General features: G+C 42.0%; 2 protein-coding genes across 2 annotated transcripts; both read right to left on the bottom strand.

Annotated features, from left to right (window-relative positions):
* Window positions 1-6,139: 6,139 nt before the first annotated feature.
* Window positions 6,140-7,617, bottom strand: LOC118937855 (stonustoxin subunit beta-like). Its single transcript, XM_036939633.1, has 3 exons — window positions 7,565-7,617; window positions 7,351-7,397; window positions 6,140-6,936 (listed from the first exon to the last, which is right to left on the bottom strand). The coding sequence occupies exons 2-3, from the start codon at window positions 7,370-7,372 to the stop codon at window positions 6,380-6,382; spliced, it is 579 nt and encodes a 192-aa protein (XP_036795528.1). The 5' UTR covers window positions 7,373-7,397; window positions 7,565-7,617; the 3' UTR covers window positions 6,140-6,379.
* A 9,467-nt stretch (window positions 7,618-17,084) lies between these two features.
* LOC110485297 (NACHT, LRR and PYD domains-containing protein 3) lies at window positions 17,085-19,816 on the bottom strand (the record flags this gene model as incomplete). The annotated part of the gene is made up of 5 exons (XM_036939613.1): window positions 19,725-19,816; window positions 18,886-19,002; window positions 18,594-18,678; window positions 18,236-18,464; window positions 17,085-17,842 (listed from the first exon to the last, which is right to left on the bottom strand). Coding segments are annotated over exons 1-5 (1,269 nt in total), but the record flags the coding sequence as incomplete, so codon positions are not given.
* Between the last annotated feature and the right edge of the window lie 3,515 nt (window positions 19,817-23,331).

The following is a 23,331-nucleotide window of genomic DNA, read 5'->3' as shown; positions in this document are numbered from 1 at the left end:
ATTATAAACTTGGATTAGTTAACACAGCATGCCATTGGAACACAGGAGTGATGGTTGCTGATAATGGGACTCTGTACTCGTATGTAGATTTTCCATTAAAAAAATCTTCCGTTTCCAGCTACAATAATCATTTACAACATTAACAATGTCGACACAGTATTTCTGATAAATTTGATGTTCATTTTAATGGTAAAACAATTGCTTTTCTTTCAAAAACAAGGACATTTCTAAGTGACCCCAAACTTTTGAACGGAAGTGCATATCATAACAAATAGCAGCAGGAATGGTTATACAGCTAGAGACACAATACTGTTAAAATATATATCAGTATATTATGGAAAGCAGTTATTGCAGCTAAATACAATTATAATTAACCACATATACAATCCACCCACCTGAGCTGCATCAACCCACCCTCCAACCCCTCCTGGGACCACCCCAACCCATCCTCCAACCCCTCCTGGACACACTGATTTCAATGTCCTTTGTCAAGGTCAGATGACTTTCAGTCAACAGTCACTTTTGTGTGTCTTCACTCCGTAGTCCACATTCTAGTCTGTCTCTGATGATGTCATTTAGAACACCATTCAACTCAGTGTTCTGATAGTTTCTGTAATGCAACAGCAAACGTTGTCACCGATTCTCCCTCTTCCTGATGTGTCCTGTGGAACCTGAACCTTTCAGCATTAACTAGTGGTTCTGGTGGAAAAATGTCCTTTAAGTATCTCCACAACATCCCCATACGTCTTATTACCTGATCTGTCTGGATGTAGCAGGCTGTCTAGTAAATGATATGTCTTTGGCCCCATTACACTAAAACATGTAGGAACAATGTTGTCCTGATCAATGTCATTTACAAGAACAAAATCTTCAAACCGTTCTGTATATGAGCTCCTCTGCTCAATACTTTCATCAAACTGTCTAATGGTTCCAACAATTACAACCATTTTTCATTTCTCAATAAGTTCCTGATTGTCACTCACTTCAATATTGTCCTCAACCAGGGCAATATTTTCCTCAGTCACGTGATCTTCATTCACTTCACTCACTGACGTTTGCTCCTAAGTGCGTTCATTTAGCAGTTTTAATTTTTTTATTTTATTTAACCAGGCAAGTCAGTTTTAAGGACAAATTCTTATTTACAATGACGGCCTAGGAACAGTGGGTTAACTGCCTGTTCAGGGGCAGAACGACAGATTTGTGCCTTGTCAGCTCGGGGATTCGTTCTTGCAACATTTCGGTTACTAGTCCAACGCTCTAACTACTAGGCTACGCTGCCGCCTCTACACTCTAATCACTAGGCTACCCTGCCACCTCTACACTCTAACCACTAGGCTACCTGCCGCCCCTACACTCTAACCACTAGGCTACGCTGCCGCCTCTACACTCTAACCACTAGGCTACCTGCCGCCCCTACACTCTAACCACTAGGCTACGCTGCCGCCCCTACACTCTAACCACTAGGCTACCTGCCGCCCCTCTAACCACTAGGCGACGCTGCCACCCAGTATACAACAAATACATACATAAATAAGTAAATGGACACAAAACAATCTCATAGAGGAATTGAAATGTTCAGTTCTAGAAAGTAGGGCTATGGGATAGAGTCAGAAAGGTCATTATGTTTGATAGCTGGTTACAGAGGTGACATAACAAGCATAAGGTCCATTATAACACAGTGAAGTAGAGGTGGGAGCTAAAAGCAGACATGGACAGTGAGGAGGTCAGGGGTCAAACACTAGATCAGGACATGTAGAAATGGCAGTGCTGGAAATAGACACAGACACATTGTGATCATGGCTCAGACCTGACCTGAGACACCCAAACAGAAGATGCCATACCAAAGTCCTGACCTGAGACACCCCAACAGAAGATGCCATACCAAAGTCCTGTCCTGAGACACCCAAACAGAAGATGCCATACCAAAGTCCTGTCCTGAGACACCCAAACAGAAGATGCCATACCAAAGTCCTGACCTGAGACACCCAAACAGAAGATGCCATAGCAAAGTCCTGTCCTGAGACACCCAAACAGAAGATGTCATAACAAAGTCCTGACCTGAGACACCCAAACAGAAGATGCCATAACAAAGTCCTGTCCTGAGACACCCAAACAGAAGATGTCATAGCAAAGTCCTGTCCTGAGACACCCAAACAGAAGATGTCATAGCAAAGTCCTGTCCTGAGACACCCAAACAGAAGATGTCATAACAAAGTCCTGACCTGAGACACCCAAACAGAAGATGTCATAACAAAGTCCTGACCTGAGACACCCAAACAGAAGATGCCATAACAAAGTCCTGTCCTGAGACACCCAAACAGAAGATGCCATAGCAAAGTCCTGACCTGAGACACCCAAACAGAAGATGTCATAGCAAAGTCCTGTCCTGAGACACCCAAACAGAAGATGTCATAACAAAGTCCTGACCTGAGACACCCAAACAGAAGATGCCATAACAAAGTCCTGACCTGAGACACCCAAACAGAAGATGTCATAGCAAAGTCCTGTCCTGAGACACCCAAACAGAAGATGTCATACCAAAGTCCTGACCTGAGACACCCAAACAGAAGATGTCATAGCAAAGTCCTGTCCTGAGACACCCAAACAGAAGATGTCATACCAAAGTCCTGTCCAGTAGGCTGTATGGGATTTCCTTTCATCAAAAAACAAACATGGAAATGAGGCATCTGTCAATAAAAAGTTACTTTAGAGCTTTAGTGAAAGGATGGAATGACTTAGTGTTACTAACATTTAGTGAAAGGATGGAATGACTTAGTGTTACTATCATTTAGTGAAAGGATGTAATGACTTAGTGTTACTAACATCATATCAAACATTAAACAATTAGAACTGATTTTTTAATTATACTGAACTAAATTATAAACGCAACAATTTCAAAGATTTTACTGAGTTCATATAAGAAAATCTGTTAATTGAAATAACTTCATTAGACCCTAATCTATGGATTTCACACGACTGGGAATACAGGTTGGTCACAGATACCTTAATATAAAAGTAGGAGCGTGGATCAGAAAACCAGTCAGTATCTGGTGGGACCACTTGCCTCATGCGGCGCTACACATCTCCTTTACATAGAGTTGATCAGGCTGTTGGTTGTGGCCTGTGGAATGTTGTCCCACTCCTCTTCAATGGCTGTGAAAAGTTGCTGGATGTTGGCGGGAACTGGAACACGCTGTCGGACAGCGCATCCCAAACATACTCAATGGGTGACATGTCTGGTGGGGATATAGGCCATGGAAGAACTCTGTATTTTATTACAGCTTCCAGGAATTGTGTACAGATCCTTGTGACATGGAGTTGTGCATTATCATTCTGAAACATGACGTGGTGGCTGTGCATTAATGGCACGACAATGGGAACTCAGTGCATTCAAATTGTCACATGTAAAATGCACTTGTGTTTGTTGTCCGTATCTTAGCCTGCCCACACAATAACCTCACCGCCACCATGGGGCACTCTGTTCACAATGTTGACATCAGAAAACCGCTCGCCCACATGACGCCATACACGTGGCCTGGAGTTTTTATTTTTTTGTGTATGTGTGTGTATGCAGTGTGTGTATCCAGTGTGTGTGTGTGTGTGTGTGTGTGTGTGTGTGTGTGTGTGTCCAGTGTGTATTTGTGTGTGTGTGTGTGTCCAGTGTGTGTGTGTGTGTGTGTGTTCAGTGTATGTGTGTTCAGTGTATGTGTGTCCAGTGTGTGTGTGTGTGTCCAGTGTGTATGTGTGTGTGTGTGTGTGTATATGTGTCCAGTCTGTGTGTGTGTGTCCAATGTGTGTGTGTGTGTATATGTGTCCAGTCTGTGTGTGTGTGTCCAATGTGTGTGTGTGTGTGTGTGTGTATGTATGTGTCCAGTGTGTGTGTGTCCAGTGTGTATGTGTGTGTGTGTGTATGTGTCCAGTGTGTGTGTGTGTGTCCAATGTGTGTGTGTAGAATCAAATCAAATCAAATTGACATGCGCCGGATACAACAGGTGTAGACCTAACAGTGAAAGACTTACTTACGAGCCCCTAAATAACAATGCAGTTTAAAAAAATACAGATAAGAATAATAAATAAAAGTAACAAGTAATTAAAGAGCAGCAGTGAAATAACAATAGCGAGACTATATACAGGGGGGTACCGGTACAGAGTCAATATGTGGGGGTACCGGTTAGTTGATATAATATTTACATGAAGGTACATATTACATGAAGTGGTTATGCATCGATAACAACAGCGAGTAGCAGTGGTGTAAAATTGGGGGAGTTGTGGGGGGGGGGGGGGGGCAATGCAAATAGTCTGGGTAGCCATTTGATTAGGTGTTCAGGAGTCTTATGGCTTGGGGGTAGAAGCTGTAGAACTAGACTTGGCGCTCTGGTACCGCTTACCGTGCATAGCAGAGAGAACAGTCTATGACTAAGGTGGCTGGAGTCTCTGACAATTTTTAGGGCCTTCCTCTGACACCACTTAGTATAGAGGTCCTGGATGGTAGGAAGCTTGGCCAAAGTGATGTACTGGGCCGTTCGCACTACCCTCTGTAGTGACTTGCGATCAGAAGCCAAGCAGTTGCCATACCAGAAAGTGATGCAACCAGTCAGGATGCTCTCTATGGACCTATGCCAAATCTTTTCATTCTCCTGAGGGGGAATAGGTTTTGTTGTGCCCTCTTCACGACTGTCTTGGTGTGCTTGGACCATGTTAGTTTGTTGGTGATGTGGACACCAAGGAACCTCAACCTGCTCCACTACATCCCTGTCGATGAGAATGGGGGCGTGCTCGGTCCTCTTTTTCCTGTAGTCCACAATCATCTCCATGGGAGAGGTTGTTGTCCTGGCACCACACGGCCAGGTCTCTGTCCTCCTCCCTATAGGCTGTCTTGTCGTTGTCGGTGGTCAGGCCGACCACTGTTGTGTCACCGACAAACTTAATGATGGTGTTGGAATCGTGTCTGGCCGTGCAGACACAAGTGAACAAGGAGTACAGGAGTGGACTGAGCACTCTGAGGGGCCCCTGTGTTGTCACCTACCCTTACCACCTGGTGGCAGCCCATCAGAAAGTCCAGGATCCAGTTATAGAGGGAGGTGTTTAGTCCCAGGGTCTTTAGCTTAGTGATGAGCTTTGAGGGCACTATGGTGTTGAACGCTGAGCTGTAGTCAATGAATAGCATTCTCACATAGGTGTTCCTTTTGTCCAGTTGGGATAGGGCAGTGTGGAGTGCAATAGAGATGGCATCATCTGTGGATCTGTTGGTGAGGTATGCAACTTGGAGTGGGTCTAGGGTTTCTGGGATGATGGTGTTGATGTGAGCCATGACCAGCCTTTCATAGCACTTCATAACTACAGACGTGAGTGCTACGGGTCGGTAGTCATTTTGGCAGGTTACCTTAGCGTTCTTGGGCACAGGGACTATGGTGGTCTGCTTAAAACATGTTTGTATTACAGACTCAGACAGGGAGAGGTTGAAAATGTCAGTGAAGACACTTGCCAGTTGATCAACACATGCTCACAGTACACGTCCTGGTAGTCCTTCTGGCTCTGCAGCCTTGTGAATGTTGACCTGTTTAAAGGTCTTACTCACATCGGCCGCAGAGAGCGTGATCACACAGTCTTCCGGAACAGCTGGTTCTCTCATGCGTGTTTCAGTGTTCTTTGCCTTGAAGCGAGCATAGAAGTAGTTTAGCTCATCTGGTAGGCTCGTGTCACTGGGCAGCTCTCGGCTGTGCTTCCCTTTGTAGTCTGTAATGGTTTGCAAGCCCTGCCACATCACAGGGATCTGGGCCTGTTCCCGAGAAAGCAGTATATTGTTTGCGTCGGGCTCGTTAAAGGAAAAAAAGGATTCTGCCAGTCCGTGGTAAGTAATTGCAGACCTGATGTCCAGAAGTTATTTTTTGGTCATAAGAGACGGTAGCAGCAACATTATGTACAAAATAAGAAAAAAATAAGTTACAAACAATGCAAATAAACTAACAAAAAACACAATCGGTTGGGGGCACATAAAACGTCTGCCTTCTTCTCCGGGGCCATTTATGTATGAGTGTGTGTGTGTCCAGTGCGTGTGTTTGTCCAGTGTGTGTGTTTGTCCAGTGTGTGTGTCCAGTATGTGTATGTGTGTCCAGTGCGTGTGTGTGTGTGTCCGTTGCGTGTGTGTGTCCTGTGTGTGTGTGTGTGTTTGTGTGTGAGTCCAGTGTGTGTGTACAGTGTGTGTGTGTACCGTGTGTGTGTTCTCACAGGGCGCAGGATCACAGAAAGAGACGGACAGAGTTACCATGGTTATTATTTCCAGGAAAAAATTTATCCAAACTGGTGTGTGTGTGTGTTCCTCCATGTATTTAAATGTCATATTGTGATCAAACATAAAACCCATGACTGGAGTGAAACATCATGTTGTGTTTGACACAGTGACCACTTGACAAAGGGACACTGAGGAGGTAACATCATAAACCCTAAAACCTGGATAGAGGGGCTCGGTGAATGTGGTGTAGAATGTGTACAGGTGGGTCAGTGTGTCAGAGGAGACTCTGTAGAAGGACAGAGTGCCGGCTGGCCAGTCCAGATACACTCCTACTCTGTGGGAGCTGGATGAGTGGACGTCTATGGTAGTGTGATTATTATTGTGACAGGCCTTGTAACTGCAGTCAGAGCAGACCAGACTCCAGGACTTGTCATTGTATCCAATCCCACAGTCAATGCCCTCTCCTCTCCTTTTGATTCCTTTATATGTCACTCCCATAACAGCCCCTCCCCCACTCCACTCTACCTCCCAGTAACAGCGCCCAGTCAGACCCTCGCTACACAGCACCTGTTCACAGTCCTCAAATCTATCTGGGTGAACAGGATACCGTCGCTCCTGTCTCCTACATGTCACCTTTCTGTTCTCCTCAGACAGAGAGAGGAGTCTGTTTACTGTGTTCGGGTCCAGTGTGAGATCACAGGCATCTGATGGATGAAACCAGACACAATATTAGTAATCATCATCATTCACATTAGAATGTTAACTCACCTTTCACTAATTCACTGAATGTAGATGTGTCTAGGTATCAACAGGAGAAGGTAACTTGAGACTTGTTGAATGATCATATGTTATACTGTATAGTAAAATACAATACACTTATTCCCATTAATCACACACTCACACATATTCATGAACACACACACATTTCTAGCGTAACACGCCATACACATAGTCAAAGCAACTCATTCTAAACTTTGGTGTCCCTGATTTCTGCTTCTGTAGAACTACAGCTGATATTTAATATGACCAAGTAAGTCATGATGGTGGTCTTTGACTTTGACTTAACTTGAATTTAAGACTTTTTCTTAATCATATTCTTCACAGCAGTCAACACTCACATTTTCTAAGGCCAGGTTTCATTGCGTACTCTCCACCATGTTCCACACTGTAGCGGTAAGCAGAAGAACAGACAGTCATTGAGGGATACACACGCACACACGTACACACAGTCAGCATATAACTTTGTCCAAGTGGTGGTAAGAATGTTTGTCTTAACTGGCCTGATAACTCAAACATGTCTGATATGAACATTGACATAAACCCTCTACATACTTGAGTTTCTCCAGCCTGCAGTGTGGATCCTCCAGTCCAGCAGAGAGCAGTCTGACTCCTGAGTCTCCTGGGTGATTGTAGCTCAGGTCCAGCTCTCTCAGGTGTGAGGGGTTTGACTTCAGAGCTGAGACCAGAGAAACACAGCCTTCCTCTGTGACTAGACAGCCTGACAGCCTGCAAAGAGATCATCATCATTTCACAAACACACTGTTCACTGACCAGACCATTTAAAAATAAGTATCAGTCAAAAGACAGACAGTCGAGGTATCAGATTTAGATTGTATTGAGTATTCAGTCCACACCATATCTATTTAGACAGTGAGGTATCATATGTAGATTGTATTGAGTATTCAGTCCACACCATATCTATTTAGACAGTGAGGTATCAGATTTAGATTGTATTGAGTATACAGTCCACACCATATCTATTTAGACAGTGAGGTATCAGATTTAGATTGTATTGAGTATACAGTCCTCACCATATCTATTTAGACAGTGAGGTATCAGATTTAGATTGTATTGAGTATTCAGTCCACACCATATCTATTTAGACAGTGAGGTATCAGATTTAGATTGTATTGAGTATTCAGTCCACACCATATCTATTTAGACAGTGAGGTATCAGATTTAGATTGTATTGAGTATACAGTCCACACCATATCTATTTAGACAGTGAGGTATCAGATTTAGATTGTATTGAGTATACAGTCCACACCATATCTATTTAGACAGTGAGGTATCAGATTTAGATTGTATTGAGTATACAGTCCACACCATATCTATTTAGACAGTGAGGAATCAGATTTAGATTGTATTGAGTATACAGTCCACACCATATCTATTTAGACAGTGAGGTATCAGATTTAGATTGTATTGAGTAAACAGTCTACACCATATCTATTTAGACAGTGAAGTATCAGATTTAGATTGTATTGAGTATACAGTCCACACCATATCTATTTAGACAGTGAAGTATCAGATTTAGATTGTATTGAGTATACAGTCCACACCATATCTATTTAGACAGTGAGGTATCAGATTTAGATTGTATTGAGTAAACAGTCTACACCATATCTATTTAGACAGTGAGGTATCATATGTAGATTGTATTGAGTATACAGTCCACACCATGTCTATTTAGACAGTGAGGAATCAGATTTAGATTGTATTGAGTATACAGTCCACACCATATCTATTTAGACAGTGAGGTATCAGATTTAGATTGTATTGAGTAAACAGTCTACACCATATCTATTTAGACAGTGAGGTATCATATGTAGATTGTATTGAGTATACAGTCCACACCATATCTATTTAGACAGTGAGGTATCATATGTAGATTGTATTGAGTATACAGTCCACACCATATCTATTTAGACAGTGAGGTATCAGATTTAGATTGTATTGAGTATACAGTCCACACCATATCTATTTAGACAGTGAAGTATCAGATTTAGATTGTACTGAGTATACAGTCCACACCATATCTATTTAGACAGTGAGGTATCAGATTTAGATTGTATTGAGTATACAGTCCACACCATATCTATTTAGACAGTGAAGTATCAGATTTAGATTGTATTGAGTATACAGTCCACACCATATCTATTTAGACAGTGAGGTATCTGATTTAGATTGTATTGAGTATACAGTCCACACCATATCTATTTAGACAGTGAGGTATCAGATTTAGATTGTATTGAGTATACAGTCCACACCATATCTATTTAGACAGTGAGGTATCAGATTTAGATTGTATTGAGTATTCAGTCCACACCATATCTATTTAGACAGTGAGGTATCAGATTTAGATTGTATTGAGTATACAGTCCACACCATATCTATTTAGACAGTGAGGTATCAGATTTAGATTGTATTGAGTATACAGTCCACACCATATCTATTTAGACAGTGAGGTATCAGATTTAGATTGTATTGAGTATACAGTCCACACCATATCTATTTAGACAGTGAGGTATCAGATTTAGATTGTATTGAGTATACAGTCCACACCATATCTATTTAGACAGTGAGGTATCAGATTTAGATTGTATTGAGTATACAGTCCACACCATATCTATTTAGACAGTGAGGTATCAGATTTAGATTGTATTGAGTATTCAGTCCACACCATATCTATTTAGACAGTGAGGTATCAGATTTAGATTGTATTGAGTATACAGTCCACACCATATCTATTTAGACAGTGAGGTATCAGATTTAGATTGTATTGAGTATACAGTCCACACCATATCTATTTAGACAGTGAGGTATCAGATGTAGATTGTATTGAGTATACAGTCCACACCATATCTATTTAGACAGTGAGGAATCAGATTTAGATTGTATTGAGTATACAGTCCACACCATATCTATTTAGACAGTGAGGTATCAGACTTAGATTGTATTGAGTATTCAGTCCACACCATATCTATTTAGACAGTGAGGTATCATATTTAGATTGTATTGAGTATTCAGTCCACACCAAACAAAATCAAATCAAAATCAAATCCAACTTTAATTGTCACATGCGCCGAATACAACAAGGGTAGACCTTGCCGTGAAATGTTTACTTACAAGCCCTTAAACAACAGTGCAGTTCAAGAAGAGTTAAGAAAATATTTACCAAATAAACTAAAGTAACACAATAACATAACAATAATGAGGTTATATACAGGGGGTAGCAGTACTGAGTCAGAGTGCGGGGTTACAGGTTAGTTGAAGTAATTTTTACATGTAGGTAGGGGTGAAGTGACTATGCAAAGATATTTAACAGTGAGTATCAGCAGTGTACAACCAAATGGATGGGGAGAGTGGGGGTCTATGTAATGGTCCGGTGGCCATTTGATGAATTGTTCAGCAGTCTTATGGCTTGGGGGTAGAAGCTGTTCAGCAGTCTTATGGCTTGGGGGTAGAAGCTGTTCAGCAGTCTAATGGCTTGGAGGTAGAAGCTGTTAAGGAGCCTTTTGGTCCCAGACTTGGCGCTACGGTACCACTTGCCGTGCGGTAGCAGAGAAAACAGTCTATGACGAGGGTGACTTGAGTCTCTGACAATTTTATGGGCTTTCCTCTGACACCGCCTATTATATAGGTCCAGGGTGGCAGGAAGCTTGGCCCCAGTGATGTACTGGGAGACTGGGAGACTTTTCAGTCTCCTGAGGGGGAAAGTTTGGTAATTTGGTAAAACTGATTTAATTTTGCCTGCATTAAAGTCCCTGGCCACTAGGAGCGCAGCTTCTGGATGAGCATTTTCTTGTTTGCTTATGGCCTGATAGAGTTGGTTGAGTGCGGTCTTAGTGCCAGCATCGGTCTGTGGTGGTAAGTAGATGGCTATGAATAATATAGATGAGAACTCTTGGTAGATAGTGTGGTCTACAGCTTATCATAAGGTACTCTACCTCGGGTGAGCAATACCTCAAGACTTCTTTAATATTAGACATCACGCACCAGTTGTTATTGACGGAAAGACACACACCCCCACCCCTCGTCTTACCAGACGTAGCTTCTCTGTTCTGCCGGTGCATTAAAAATCCCACCAGCTCGATATTATCCGTGTCGTCGTTCAGCTACGACTCGGTGAAACATTAGATATTACAGTTCTTAATGTCCTGTCGGTAGGATAATCGTAATCGTAGGTCATCAATTTTATTTTCCAATGATTGCATGCTAGCAAGTAGAATGGATGGCAGTGGGAGTTTAATCGCTCGCCTACGGATTCTCAGAAGCTCAATTTGCGTCCTCTTTTCCTCCGTCTTTTCTTCATGCAAATTACGGGGATTTGGGCCTGTTCCCGGGATATTAGTAGTATATCCTACTCGTTAAAGGAAAAAGCTTCCTCCAGTTCGTAGTGAGGAATCGCAGTTCTTATGTCCAGAAGTTATTTTTCGGTCATAAGAGACGGTAGCAGCAACATTATGTACAAACTAAGTAAAGTAATATATGTGACAAACAACGCTAAAAAACTAACAAAATAACACAATTGATTAGGAAGTAAGACGTCAGCCATCCTCTTCGGCGCCATCTTAGGACGGTGAAGCTAACATTTAAATGTGGTTCTAAACTATATCATTTTCAATTTTAGATAAAATGTTTCATATAAGGTAACAGTATATAATGTCACCTTTTATTTGAGGGTATTTTCATACACATCCGTTTCACCATTTAGAAAAATAAACACACTTTACGTATCTAGTCCCCCTATTTGAAAAAGTAAAAGTATTCTGACCAATTCACGTATAGTGTATTAAAATTGTCAAAAGTTTAGTGCAATGAATACATCAAGCTTGTGACTTCCATGATTAAGAAATATCATGAATTAATCATTAATAATAACGAGTGAGAGAATTACAGATGCTACAACAAAACATTCTAACCTCTCACCATTAACCTCTAATTAAAGGTGACATTCTGTACTGTCTGTCACCTAATATGAAACATTTGATCTCAATCCAAAATGCTGGAGCATAGCGCCAAATTTAAAACTGTAAACTTCACTGTAAACACACATATGATGTGGACTATGTGTCTGGTAAACACATATGACGTGGACTATGTGTGTCTGGTAAACACATGTGATGTGGACTATGTGTCTGGTAAACACATATGATGTGGACTATGTGTGTCTGGTAAACACATATGATGTGTTTAATTAATCTTAATGGTTGTACAGTCGTCTCAAATAAAACTGTGAAGGACCTCGGCGTTACTCTGGACCCTGATCTCTCTTTTGAAGAACATATCAAGACCATTTCAAGGACAGCTTTTTTCCATCTACGTAACATTGCAAAAATCAGAAACTTTCTGTCCAAAAATGATGCAGAAAAATTAATCCATGCTTTTGTCACTTCCAGGTTAGACTACTGCAATGCTCTACTTTCCGGCTACCCGGATAAAGCACTAAATAAACTTCAGTTAGTGCTAAATACGGCTGCTAGAATCCTGACTAGAACCAAAAAATTTGATCATATTACTCCAGTGCTAGCCTCTCTACACTGGCTTCCTGTCAAAGCAAGGGCTGATTTCAAGGTTTTACTGCTAACCTACAAAGCATTACATGGGCTTGCTCCTACCTATCTCTCTGATTTGGTCCTGCCGTACATACCTACACGTACGCTACGGTCACAAGACGCAGGCCTCCTAATTGTCCCTAGAATTTTTAAGCAAACAGCTGGAGGCAGGGCTTTCTCCTATAGAGCTCCATTTTTATGGAACGGTCTGCCTACCCATGTCAGAGACGCAAACTCGGTCTCAACCTTTCTCTTCAGTGGGTCATATGATTGAGTGTAGTCTGGCCCAGGAGTGGGAGGGTGAACGGAAAGGCTCTGGAGCAACGAACCGCCCTTGCTGTCTCTGCCTGGCCGGTTCCCCTCTTTCCACTGGGATTCTCTGCCTCTAACCCTATTCAGGGGCTGAGTCACTGGCTTTACTGGGGCTCTCTCATGCCGTCCCTGGAGGGGGTGCGTCACCTGAGTGGGCTGAGTCACTGATGTGGTCATCCTGTCTGGGTTGGCGCCCCCCCCCCCCCCCCCCTTGGGTTGTGCCGTGGCGGAGGTCTTTGTGGGCTATACTCAGCCTTGTCTCAGGATGGTAAGTTGGTGGTTGAAGATATCCCTCTAGTGTTGTGGGGGCTGTGCTTTGGCAAAGTGGGTGGGGTTATATCCTTCCTGTTTGGCCCTGTCCGGGGGTGTCCTCGGATGGGGCCACAGTGTCTCCTGACCCCTCCTGTCTCAGCCTCCAGTATTTATGCTGCAGTAGTTTATGTGTCGGGGGGCTAGGGTCAGTTTGTTATATCTGGAGTACTTCTCCTGTCCTATTCGGTGTCCTGTGTGAATCTAAGTGTGCGTTCTCTAATTCTCTCCTTCTCTCTTTCTCTCTCTCGGAGGACCTGAGCCCTAGGACCATGCCCCAGGACTACCTGACATGATGACTCCTTGCTGTCCCCAGTCCACCTGGCTGTGCTGCTGCTCCAGTTTCAACTGTTCTGCCTTATTATTATTCGACCATGCTGGTCATTTATGAACATTTGAACATCTTGGCCATGTTCTGTTATAATCTCCACCCGGCACAGCCAGAAGAGGACTGGCCACCCCACATAGCCTGGTTCCTCTCTAGGTTTCTTCCTAGGTTTTGGCCTTTCTAGGGAGTTTTTCCTAGCCACCGTGCTTCTACACCTGCATTGCTTGCTGTTTGGGGTTTTAGGCTGGGTTTATGTACAGCACTTTGAGATATCAGCTGATGTACGAAGGGCTATATAAATAAATTTGATTTGATTTGATTTGATGATGTGGACTATGTATCTGGTAAACACATATGATGTGGACTATGTGTCTGGTAAACACATATGATGTGGACTATGTGTGTCTGGTAAACACATATGATGTGGACTATGTGTCTGGTAAACACATATGATGTGGACTATGTGTCTGGTAAACACATATGATGTGGACTATGTGTGCCTGATAAACACATATGATGTGGACTATGTGTCTGGTAAACACATATGGTGTGGACTATGTTCCTGGTAAACACATATGATGTGGACTATGTGTCTGGTAAACACGTGGATCTGGTGAACAGTTGTCACTTGTTGACCAAATACAGTGTTGTGTCTTTGGCTATGCCGGATTAAGTGATATGACATGCTATTTTATAAAATCCTTGTAAAAGTAATGTAATTAACATGTAAATGTAATTAACTAGAGAGTCGGGCACCACTAAATAATATTTATAGAGCAGTTATCTTCCGAATAAACTCTTAAAGACCTAGTAATATTTTACATCAATAGCAGTCAATATTAATCGGCACCTTATTTCAGTCTCATCTGAAAGTTATAAATTCTTCACAAACCCTGGCTAACAAGTTGAATCGGCAATACAAAATTGGGTTTAATTATTTATTTACTAAATACCTAAGTAATCACACATAATTATACATACACAGAATGAATCATACCTTGATTACAAATGATGTCATAAAGGAAAACGTGCCTTGCCGGACGGAACAGATATGACAGCTGGTTACACAAAAGAAAAGGGGCTGGGTTTGAGTGAAAGAGCGGGAAGACTGAGGGACAAAGGGAGAAGCGATGTCTCTATCGTAAATACAGTATCTTATGCATTCTAAATTACCGCCCATTTGGAAAAGGAAAATGCAATAAATATTCACTCTGAGCTGCGCTTCGGTAGGTTGGTGGTAGATGGAAGGCCGTGTTGCCCAACCGAGTTCTATTGAAGAATGTCTCTGCTGGTAAATTGGATACGTTGTAGTAATGTCGTTGTGTGGTAGACGGGATACTCTGTCTGTTCTTTCCTAGCCCACTTTTTCAGCTGCTGTTGCTAACTCAACGGCTAGGAGGTATCACTTCTGTAGTGAATAAGAGTTCATACCATTCGCAACCAAATCTCACGCTCAGGTTGGCTTCGTTCTGTAGTTATTATCTGAACCATTCTGACATTGGATCGTCATCCTTAATGTACCGGAACAGCTATTATCTGAACCATTCTGACATCGGATCGTCATCCTAATGTACCCGGAACAGGAGGTTACATTTTCGTCAAGACTTTATATAGTGGAGGGAGAAGGGTGTGTTTTCATAGTTTACAGCCTATGTCTCTTCACAGGGTCACTGATTGAGCAACCTTATGAAAACCCAAATCTCTCATTTGGAAGCTATATTCAAACATTTAAATTGAACAACAATTCCATGTGAATCCGATAACTACAATGTCCAGACTAGAGTTTATGTCATCCTATCATTGATGAGAATATCTCAGATGACAACCGAACTGACATCATATTCATTAAGTACCACCGCATATGTTCAACTGGTAGGATTACCAAAATATGGTTCATTTCCTCCCACCTTCTGATGTTCCCAGAAACTCTATGTTAACCAAGGGTTTTTTAAATGTCACATCAGTAGGGTAGAGAGAGGAAAAAAGGGGGGGAAGAGGTATTTATGATTGTCATAAACCTCCCCCCAGGCCAACGTCATGACAACAGGAATACTGACCTCAGAGTCTCCAGTTTACAGTGGGGATTCCCCAGTCCAGCAGAGAGCAGCTTCACTCCTGAATCCTTCAGGTCATTGTTACTCAGATCCAGCTCTCTCAGGTGTGAGGGGTTTGACTTCAGAGCTGAGGCCAGAGAAGCACAGCCTTTGTCCGTGACTCCACAGCCTGACAGCCTGACAAAGAGATCATCATCATTTCACAAACACACTGTTAATTTAACACCAGTAGTGTAGAAGGACAATTGCAGATGCATTTGGTTCATTCTCCCAAACAACATATACAGTAGATTCATCTTCCGTCTCCTAGAATTGTATGGTTATTTTATTATACTAATGTGAACAGCAATGTACTGATTCAATATGTTATTCAATAATACATATTTTTCACTAAACTTAATATTTCATCCTGCTGATTAGTTCTTAAATATCATGTTATGTACTCACAGAGCAGCTCTGGAGGCGTTGACCACTGGCAGCAGCCTCAGAAGACCTTCCTCTGATCTGGAGTATTTCTTCAGGTCAAACACATCCAGCTCCTTTTCTGAAGTCAGCAACACAAAGACCAGAGCTGACCACTGTGAAGGTGACAGTTTGGCTTCTGAGAGACTTCCTGAGCTCAGGTAGCTTTGGATCTCCTCCACTAGAGAATGGTCATTCAGTTCATTCAGGCAGTGGAACAGATTGATGCACCTCTCTGGAGAGGGATTCTCTCGGATCTTCTTCTTGATGTACTTGACTGTTTCTTCATGGCTCTGTGAGATGCCTCTTGTTGTTATCAGTAGACCTCGTAAGTGCTTCTGATTGGACTCCAGTGAGAGACCCAGAAGGAAGCGGAGGAAAAGGTCCAGGTTTCCTGTCTCACTTTGTAAGGCTTTATCCACAGCACTCTTGTAGACAGTAACTCCAGGCTTGTTTCTGAAAAGTGCAAAAAGGTTCCTGGACGTTGATTGTGGATTGGCCATTAGATTCTCATTGTTGTTGCTGAATGAAAGGAACACATATACAGCAGCCAGAAACTCCTGAATGCTCAGATGCACGAAGCAGTACACCTTGTCCTGGTAAAGCCCACATTCCTCTTTAAAGATCTGTGTGCACAATCCTGAGTACACTGAGGCTTCATTGACATCAATGCCAGCCTCTTTCAGGTCTTCTTCATAGAAAATCAGATTGCCATTCACAAGCTGTTGAAAAGCCAGTTTTCCTAGTGACAAAATGCTCTCTTTATTCCAGTGTGGACCTGTCTCTTCTTTCCCAAGATACTTTTCGTTCTTCTTTATAGTATGAAACACCACAAGGTGTGTGTACATCTCAGTCAGAGTCTTGGGCATCTCTTCTTTCTTACGTTTCAGCATGTGTGTGCACTATTGCAGATAGTGTGTGCACTATTGCAGATATCCAACAGAAGACTGGAATGTGGCACATGATGTGGAGGCTCCTTGATGTCTCCTTGATGTCTTTATGTGTGAGATGATTCTGCTGGCCAGGTCCTCATCACTGAATCTCTTCCTGAAGTACTCCTCCTTCTGTGGGTCATTGAACCCTCGTACCTCTGTCACCTGGTCAACACACTCTGAAGGGATCTTATTGGCTGCTGCAGGTCGGGTAGTTATCCAGAGGAGAGCAGAGGGAAGCAGGTTTCCCTTGATGAGATTTGTCAGCAGAACATCCACTGAGTTTGACTTTGTGATGTCACAACACATCTTGTTGTTCTGGAAGTCTAGGGGCAGTCGACACTCATCCAGACCATCAAAGATGAACAGAACTTTGTACTTGTCATAATTGGAGATCCTTGATTGTTTGGTTTCCATTGAGAAGTAATTGAGAAGTTCAATCAAAGTGTGCTTTTTCTCTTTCATCAAATTCAGCTCCCGAAAAGGGAATGAAAATACAAATTGGACATCCTGATTTGCTTTTCCTTCAGCCCAGTCCAGAATGAACTTCTGCACAGAGACTGTTTTTCCAATGCCAGCAACTCCCTTTGTCAGCACAGTTCTGATAAGTTTGTCTTGTCCAGTTAAGGGTTTGAAGATGTCGTTACATTTGATTGCAGTCTCTGGTCTTGCTTGTTTCCTGATTGTTGTCTCAATCTGTCTCAGCTCATGTTCATTATTGACCTCTCCTGTTCCACCCTCTGTGATGTAGAGCTCTGTGTAGATCTTATTGAGAAGTGTTGGGTTTCCTTGTTTAGCGATCCCCTCAAATACACATTGAAACTTCTTCTTTAGATTAGATTTGAGTTCACGTTGGCAAATCACAGCAAGTTCATCTGAATGAAGAAATAACACAGAGGATATTCATATTACATCTGATTTAATGCCTACAGTATTGTTAGACTGTGCTATAATGTTTACATTGTAATAATATATTATCTTACTGTTACTGTCTGTATAAATGTGTAAATGTTTTCATTATACATTACACACTGGTGTGACTGATTTATATCATTATCGATATTATTGATGGTATTATTAATTCTCTCTTGTCTAAATTAATCACCACAACACATCCCTGCTGGTACTGTACTTGATGAGTTCACTAGGTGTTGTGTTAAGTCTGGTACAATGTCATTGAGTTACACGGCTACTTTAGCTGTACTTTAGCTACAGATCTTAAATGTTTGTTGTAAAACAGCATTCAACATGAGGCAGACAGCTCTTACTTTTCTCCAGTGTGTCAGCAAGCTCCTTCTGGTTCATTTTCCTCAGGATGTGCAGTGTGATCTTCAGAGCCCCCTCTCTGGCACTGCTCTCATGCTTCTCATCTTCAGCATCCACCACTTCCTTATCCTGCTTCTGACTCTCAAAGCCTTGTGGGAGTTCTGGACTAAGAATCCTCTTGAACATCTTCAGCTCGTTCTTCATAAATGTCATAATATTCTCTTCAAGCAACTGAAATAAATAAAGTAAATAATTTAAGCAAGATAATAAATACTTTCTGATTAACACATTAATGAATGATTGACAGATCAACTTTACTGGAGGTAAACAAAAACAAATGTACATAACAGGACCACATACACTGAATATAGAGGCCAGGTCTGTTTGATGACTCTGGGAAGACTGACCACTGAGAACCTCTGACTCTAATCTCTCCTGTTGGTTTCTGTGGACAAAACATGCAAGGAGTGCACAAACACACAGGGAGGGAATGTTGTGGTAGTTTAATATTGTTTCAGGACTTTGAAAATGGAAAAAAGGATTAGCCTATGGATTATTAAAAGAACAAAAAGAAATTGAAAAATGGGAGAGGAGAAATAACTAGAGACAGTGTTGTTTAACTCCCTGACCATGACCCATGAGTTCCTCTTACCTTTGTCCAGTTGAAAAGTCTCCCTCTCTAAACATTATAGGTACACCCATAGACCAGTCACTCTTCATGGACAGACCGCTGGGCACAGGTGAGGCTGGTCTCTCCTGCTTGATTGGACTTCAACACAACAGAGACAAACATTACATCTCTCATCTACTCTGAGCTCAGATGGGGAATCGTACTGTAAGAAGAGTTTCATTCCAAAACGCTACATGCAGCTACTTTGCTGTTATTCTGGCTGCACTGTTTGACGTGACTGTAAGTTATCTGTAGTTGTCTAGCTAGCAAGGGATAAGAACGTTACCACCCAGTTTGGCAATGGATCATTTAGAACTAACGACTGGGTCTCATCCATAGATACAGAACAAAAATACTTAACTACTGGGTCTCATCCATAGATACAGAACAAAAAGACTTAACTACTGGGTCTCATCCATAGATACAGAACAAAAAGACTGAACGACTAGGTCTCGTCCATAGATACAGAACAAAAAGACTGAACGACTAGGTCTCGTCCATAGATACAGAACAAAAAGACTGAACGACTAGGTCTCGTCCATAGATACAGAACAAAAAGACTTAACTACTGGGTCTCATCCATAGATACAGAACAAAAAGACTTAACTACTGGGTCTCATCCATAGATACAGAACAAAAAGACTTAACTAGTGGGTCTCATCCATAGATACAGAACAAAAAGACTTAACTACTGGGTCGCGTCTCTGGCAACCGAACCGATAGAAAGTAACCATGAGCAATCATTTCTGATGAAAACAAATGTGATTGGGATACAGCATTTTGGAAATAAACTCTTCATATGAACAAACTTGTCATCTCACCTTTTAGCTGTGGTGTCATGTTCCCCAGAGAGTCTCATTTTAGAGGCAGGGTCCCCCTCTCTCTCCCCAGAGAGACTCATTTTAGACCACTGACAACTAAACAGAGATCCAGCATGTTGGTTGTGATTAACACAGTGACAACTAATTCTAGAATGTCAATTGTTCATAATAATTCATTATTTCTCAGAAATAAAAACATTTACTAACAGACACATCGGAACAGTCAGATGATTTAATGAATTCACATGATTATGTAGTTGTGACATCTCTTCTCCATGGTAACTGTCAATAATAATAATAAGTCACTGTTTGTTAAGGTAGTTCTAGACAGTGCAGCAACACAAGGCCATGTCTCACACTTATTTGTATTCACTATAAGTAGGCTATTATCTATCAATCTGTTATTTTCTAAACTAATCTGAAAATGTAGACTGAAGGGCTAAAATGGGAATGTATGATCTGAGGGGGAAATCATTCATACATTCAGAAAGATTTTTGCAACAAGTAAGATAATTCATGTTATGTAATGTAGGCTAGGTTATAATGTACAGTTACACACACCTTAGCCAAATACATTTAAACTCAATTTTCACAATTGCTGACATTTAATCCTAGTAAAAATTCCCTGTCTTAGGTCAGTTAGGATCACCACTTTATTTTAAGAATGTGAAATGTCAGAATAATAGTATAGGGAATGATTTATTTCAGCTTTTATTTCTTTCATCACATTCCCAGTGGGTCATAAGTTTACATACACTCAATTAGTATTCGGTAGCATTGCTTTAAATTGCTTAATTTGGGTCAGACGTTTCGGGTAGTCTTCCACAAGCTTACCACAATAAATTGGTATACTGCTACACATGTAGGATCTTCATTTCAGTCAGTTTGCCACAGCAGGAAAATAATCCTGAAGCAACAGGACATTTTAATTATTATGTGGATTATAATTAATGGACATTTGAATTATTATGTGGATTACAATTAATGGACGTTTTTCAAAAGTTGAAATGACAAACTTCAGAAGCTTTTTTAACCTTCAAATATCAAATCAAATTGTATTTGTCACATGCTGAATACAACAGGTGTAGGTAGACCTTACAGTGAAATGCTGAATACAACAGGTGTAGGTAGACCTTACAGTGAAATGCTGAATACAACAGGTGTAGTAGACCTTACAGTGAAATGCTGAATACAACAGGTGTAGGTAGACCTTACAGTGAAATGCTGAATACAACAGGTGTAGGTAGACCTTACAGTGAAATGCTGAATACAACAGGTGTAGGTAGACCTTACAGTGAAATGCTGAATACAACAGGTGTAGGTAGACCTTACAGTGAAATGCTGAATACAACAGGTGTAGTAGACCTTACAGTGAAATGCTGAATACAACAGGTGTAGGTAGACCTTACAGTGAAATGCTGAATACAACAGGTGTAGGTAGACCTTACAGTGAAATGCTGAATACAACAGGTGTAGGTAGACCTTACAGTGAAATGCTGAATACAACAGGTGTAGGTAGACCTTACAGTGAAATGCTGAATACAACAGGTGTAGTAGACCTTACAGTGAAATGCTGAATACAACAGGTGTAGGTAGACCTTACAGTGAAATGCTGAATACAACAGGTGTAGGTAGACCTTACAGTGAAATGCTGAATACAACAGGTGTAGTAGACCTTACAGTGAAATGCTGAATACAACAGGTGTAGGTAGACCTTACAGTGAAACGCTGAATACAACAGGTGTAGGTAGACCTTACAGTGAAATGCTGAATACAACAGGTGTAGGTAGACCTTACAGTGAAATGCTGAATACAACAGGTGTAGGTAGACCTTACAGTGAAATGCTGAATACAACAGGTGTAGTAGACCTTACAGTGAAATGCTGAATACAACAGGTGTAGGTAGACCTTACAGTGAAATGCTTACTTACAAGCCCCTAACCAACAATGCAGTTTTAAGAAAATAAAAAAAGTAAGAGGTAAGAAAAACAAATTATTAAAGAGCAGCAGTAAATAACAATAGCGGGGCTATATACAGGGGGTACCGGTACAGAGTCAATGTGGAGGCTATATACAGGGGGTACCGGTACAGAGTCAATGTGGGGGCTATATACAGGAGGTACCGGTTCAGAGTCAATGTGGAGGCTATATACAGGAGGTACCGGTTCAGAGTCAATGTGGAGGCTATATACAGGGGGTACCGGTTCAGAGTCAATGTGGAGGCTATATACAGGGGGTACCGGTTCAGAGTCAATGTGGAGGCTATATACAGGGGGTACTGGTTCAGAGTCAATGTGGAGGCTATATACAGGGGGTACTGGTTCAGAGTCAATGTGGAGGCTATATATGTGGAGGCTATATACAGGGGGTGCCGGTTCAGAGTCAATGTGGAGGCTATATACAGGGGGTACCAGTACAGAGTCAATGTGGAGGCTATATACAGGGGGTACTGGTTCAGAGTCAATGTGTCAATGTGGAGGCTATATACAGGGGGTACTGGTTCAGAGTCAATGTGGAGGCTATATACAGGGGGTACTGGTTCAGAGTCAATGTGTCAATGTGGAGGCTATATACAGGGGGTACCGGTTCAGAGTCAATGTGGAGGCTATATACAGGTGGTGCCGGTTCAGAGTCAATGTGGAGGCTATATACAGGGGGTACCAGTACAGAGTCAATGTGGAGGCTATATACAGGGGGTACTGGTTCAGAGTCAATGTGTCAATGTGGAGGCTATATACAGGGGGTACTGGTTCAGAGTCAATGTGGAGGCTATATACAGGGGGTACCGGTACAGAGTCAATGTGGAGGCTATATACAGGGTATTACGGTACAGAGTCAATGTGGAGGCTATATACAGGGGGTGCCGGTTCAGAGTCAATGTGGAGGCTATATACAGGGGGTACCAGTACAGAGTCAATGTGGAGGCTATATACAGGGGGTACTGGTTCAGAGTCAATGTGTGGTGGCATCGGTGTCTAGGTAATTGAGGTAATCATGTACATGCAGGAAGGGTTATTAAAGTGGCTATGCATAGATATTAACAGGGAGTTGTAGCGGCATATTGGGGGGGGGGGCGAAAATAGTCTGGGTAGCCATTTGATTAGCTGTTCAGGAGTCTTATGGCTTGGGGGTAGAAGCTGTTTATAAGCCTCTTGAACCTTAACTTGGTGCTCCGGTGTTGCTTGCCGTGCGGAAGCAGAGAGAACAGTCTATGACTAGGGTGGCTGGAGTCTTTGACCATTTTTAGGGCCTTCTTCTGACACTGCATGGTATAGAGGTCCTGATGTAAAACCTTTTGAGGATCTGAGGACCCATGCCAAATCTTTTCAGTGTCCTGAGGAGCAATAGGTTTTTAGCCTAGACCTGGCTAAAAACGACTGTCTTGGTGTTCTTGGACCATGTTAGTTTGTTGGTGATGTGGACGCCAAGGAACTTGAAGCTCTCAACCTGCTCCACTAAAGCTCCATCGATGAGAATGGGGGCGTGCTCGGCCCTCCTTTTCCTGTAGTCCACAATCATCTCCTTTGTCTTGATCACGTTGCGGGAGAGGTTGTTGTCCTTGCACCACATGGCCAGGTCTCTGACCTCCTCCCTATAGGCTGTCTCA

The sequence above is a fragment of the Oncorhynchus mykiss genome, chromosome 12 (assembly GCF_013265735.2).
Source record: "Oncorhynchus mykiss isolate Arlee chromosome 12, USDA_OmykA_1.1, whole genome shotgun sequence".
Lineage (NCBI taxonomy): Eukaryota > Metazoa > Chordata > Actinopteri > Salmoniformes > Salmonidae > Oncorhynchus > Oncorhynchus mykiss.
Note: the sequence above shows the minus strand (reverse complement) of the source record. Positions and strands in the feature narration are given on the sequence as shown.

What these genes read in the sequence shown, in the direction of transcription:
- LOC118937855 (XM_036939633.1), bottom strand. Translation starts at nt 7,372, where the DNA reads ATGAAACCTGGCCTTAGAAAAT. An exon ending in GAAACCTGGCCTTAGAAAAT is followed by an intron (nt 6,937 to 7,350) that starts GTGAGTGTTGAC and finishes TTCATCCATCAG; the next exon opens with ATGCCTGTGATCTCACACTG.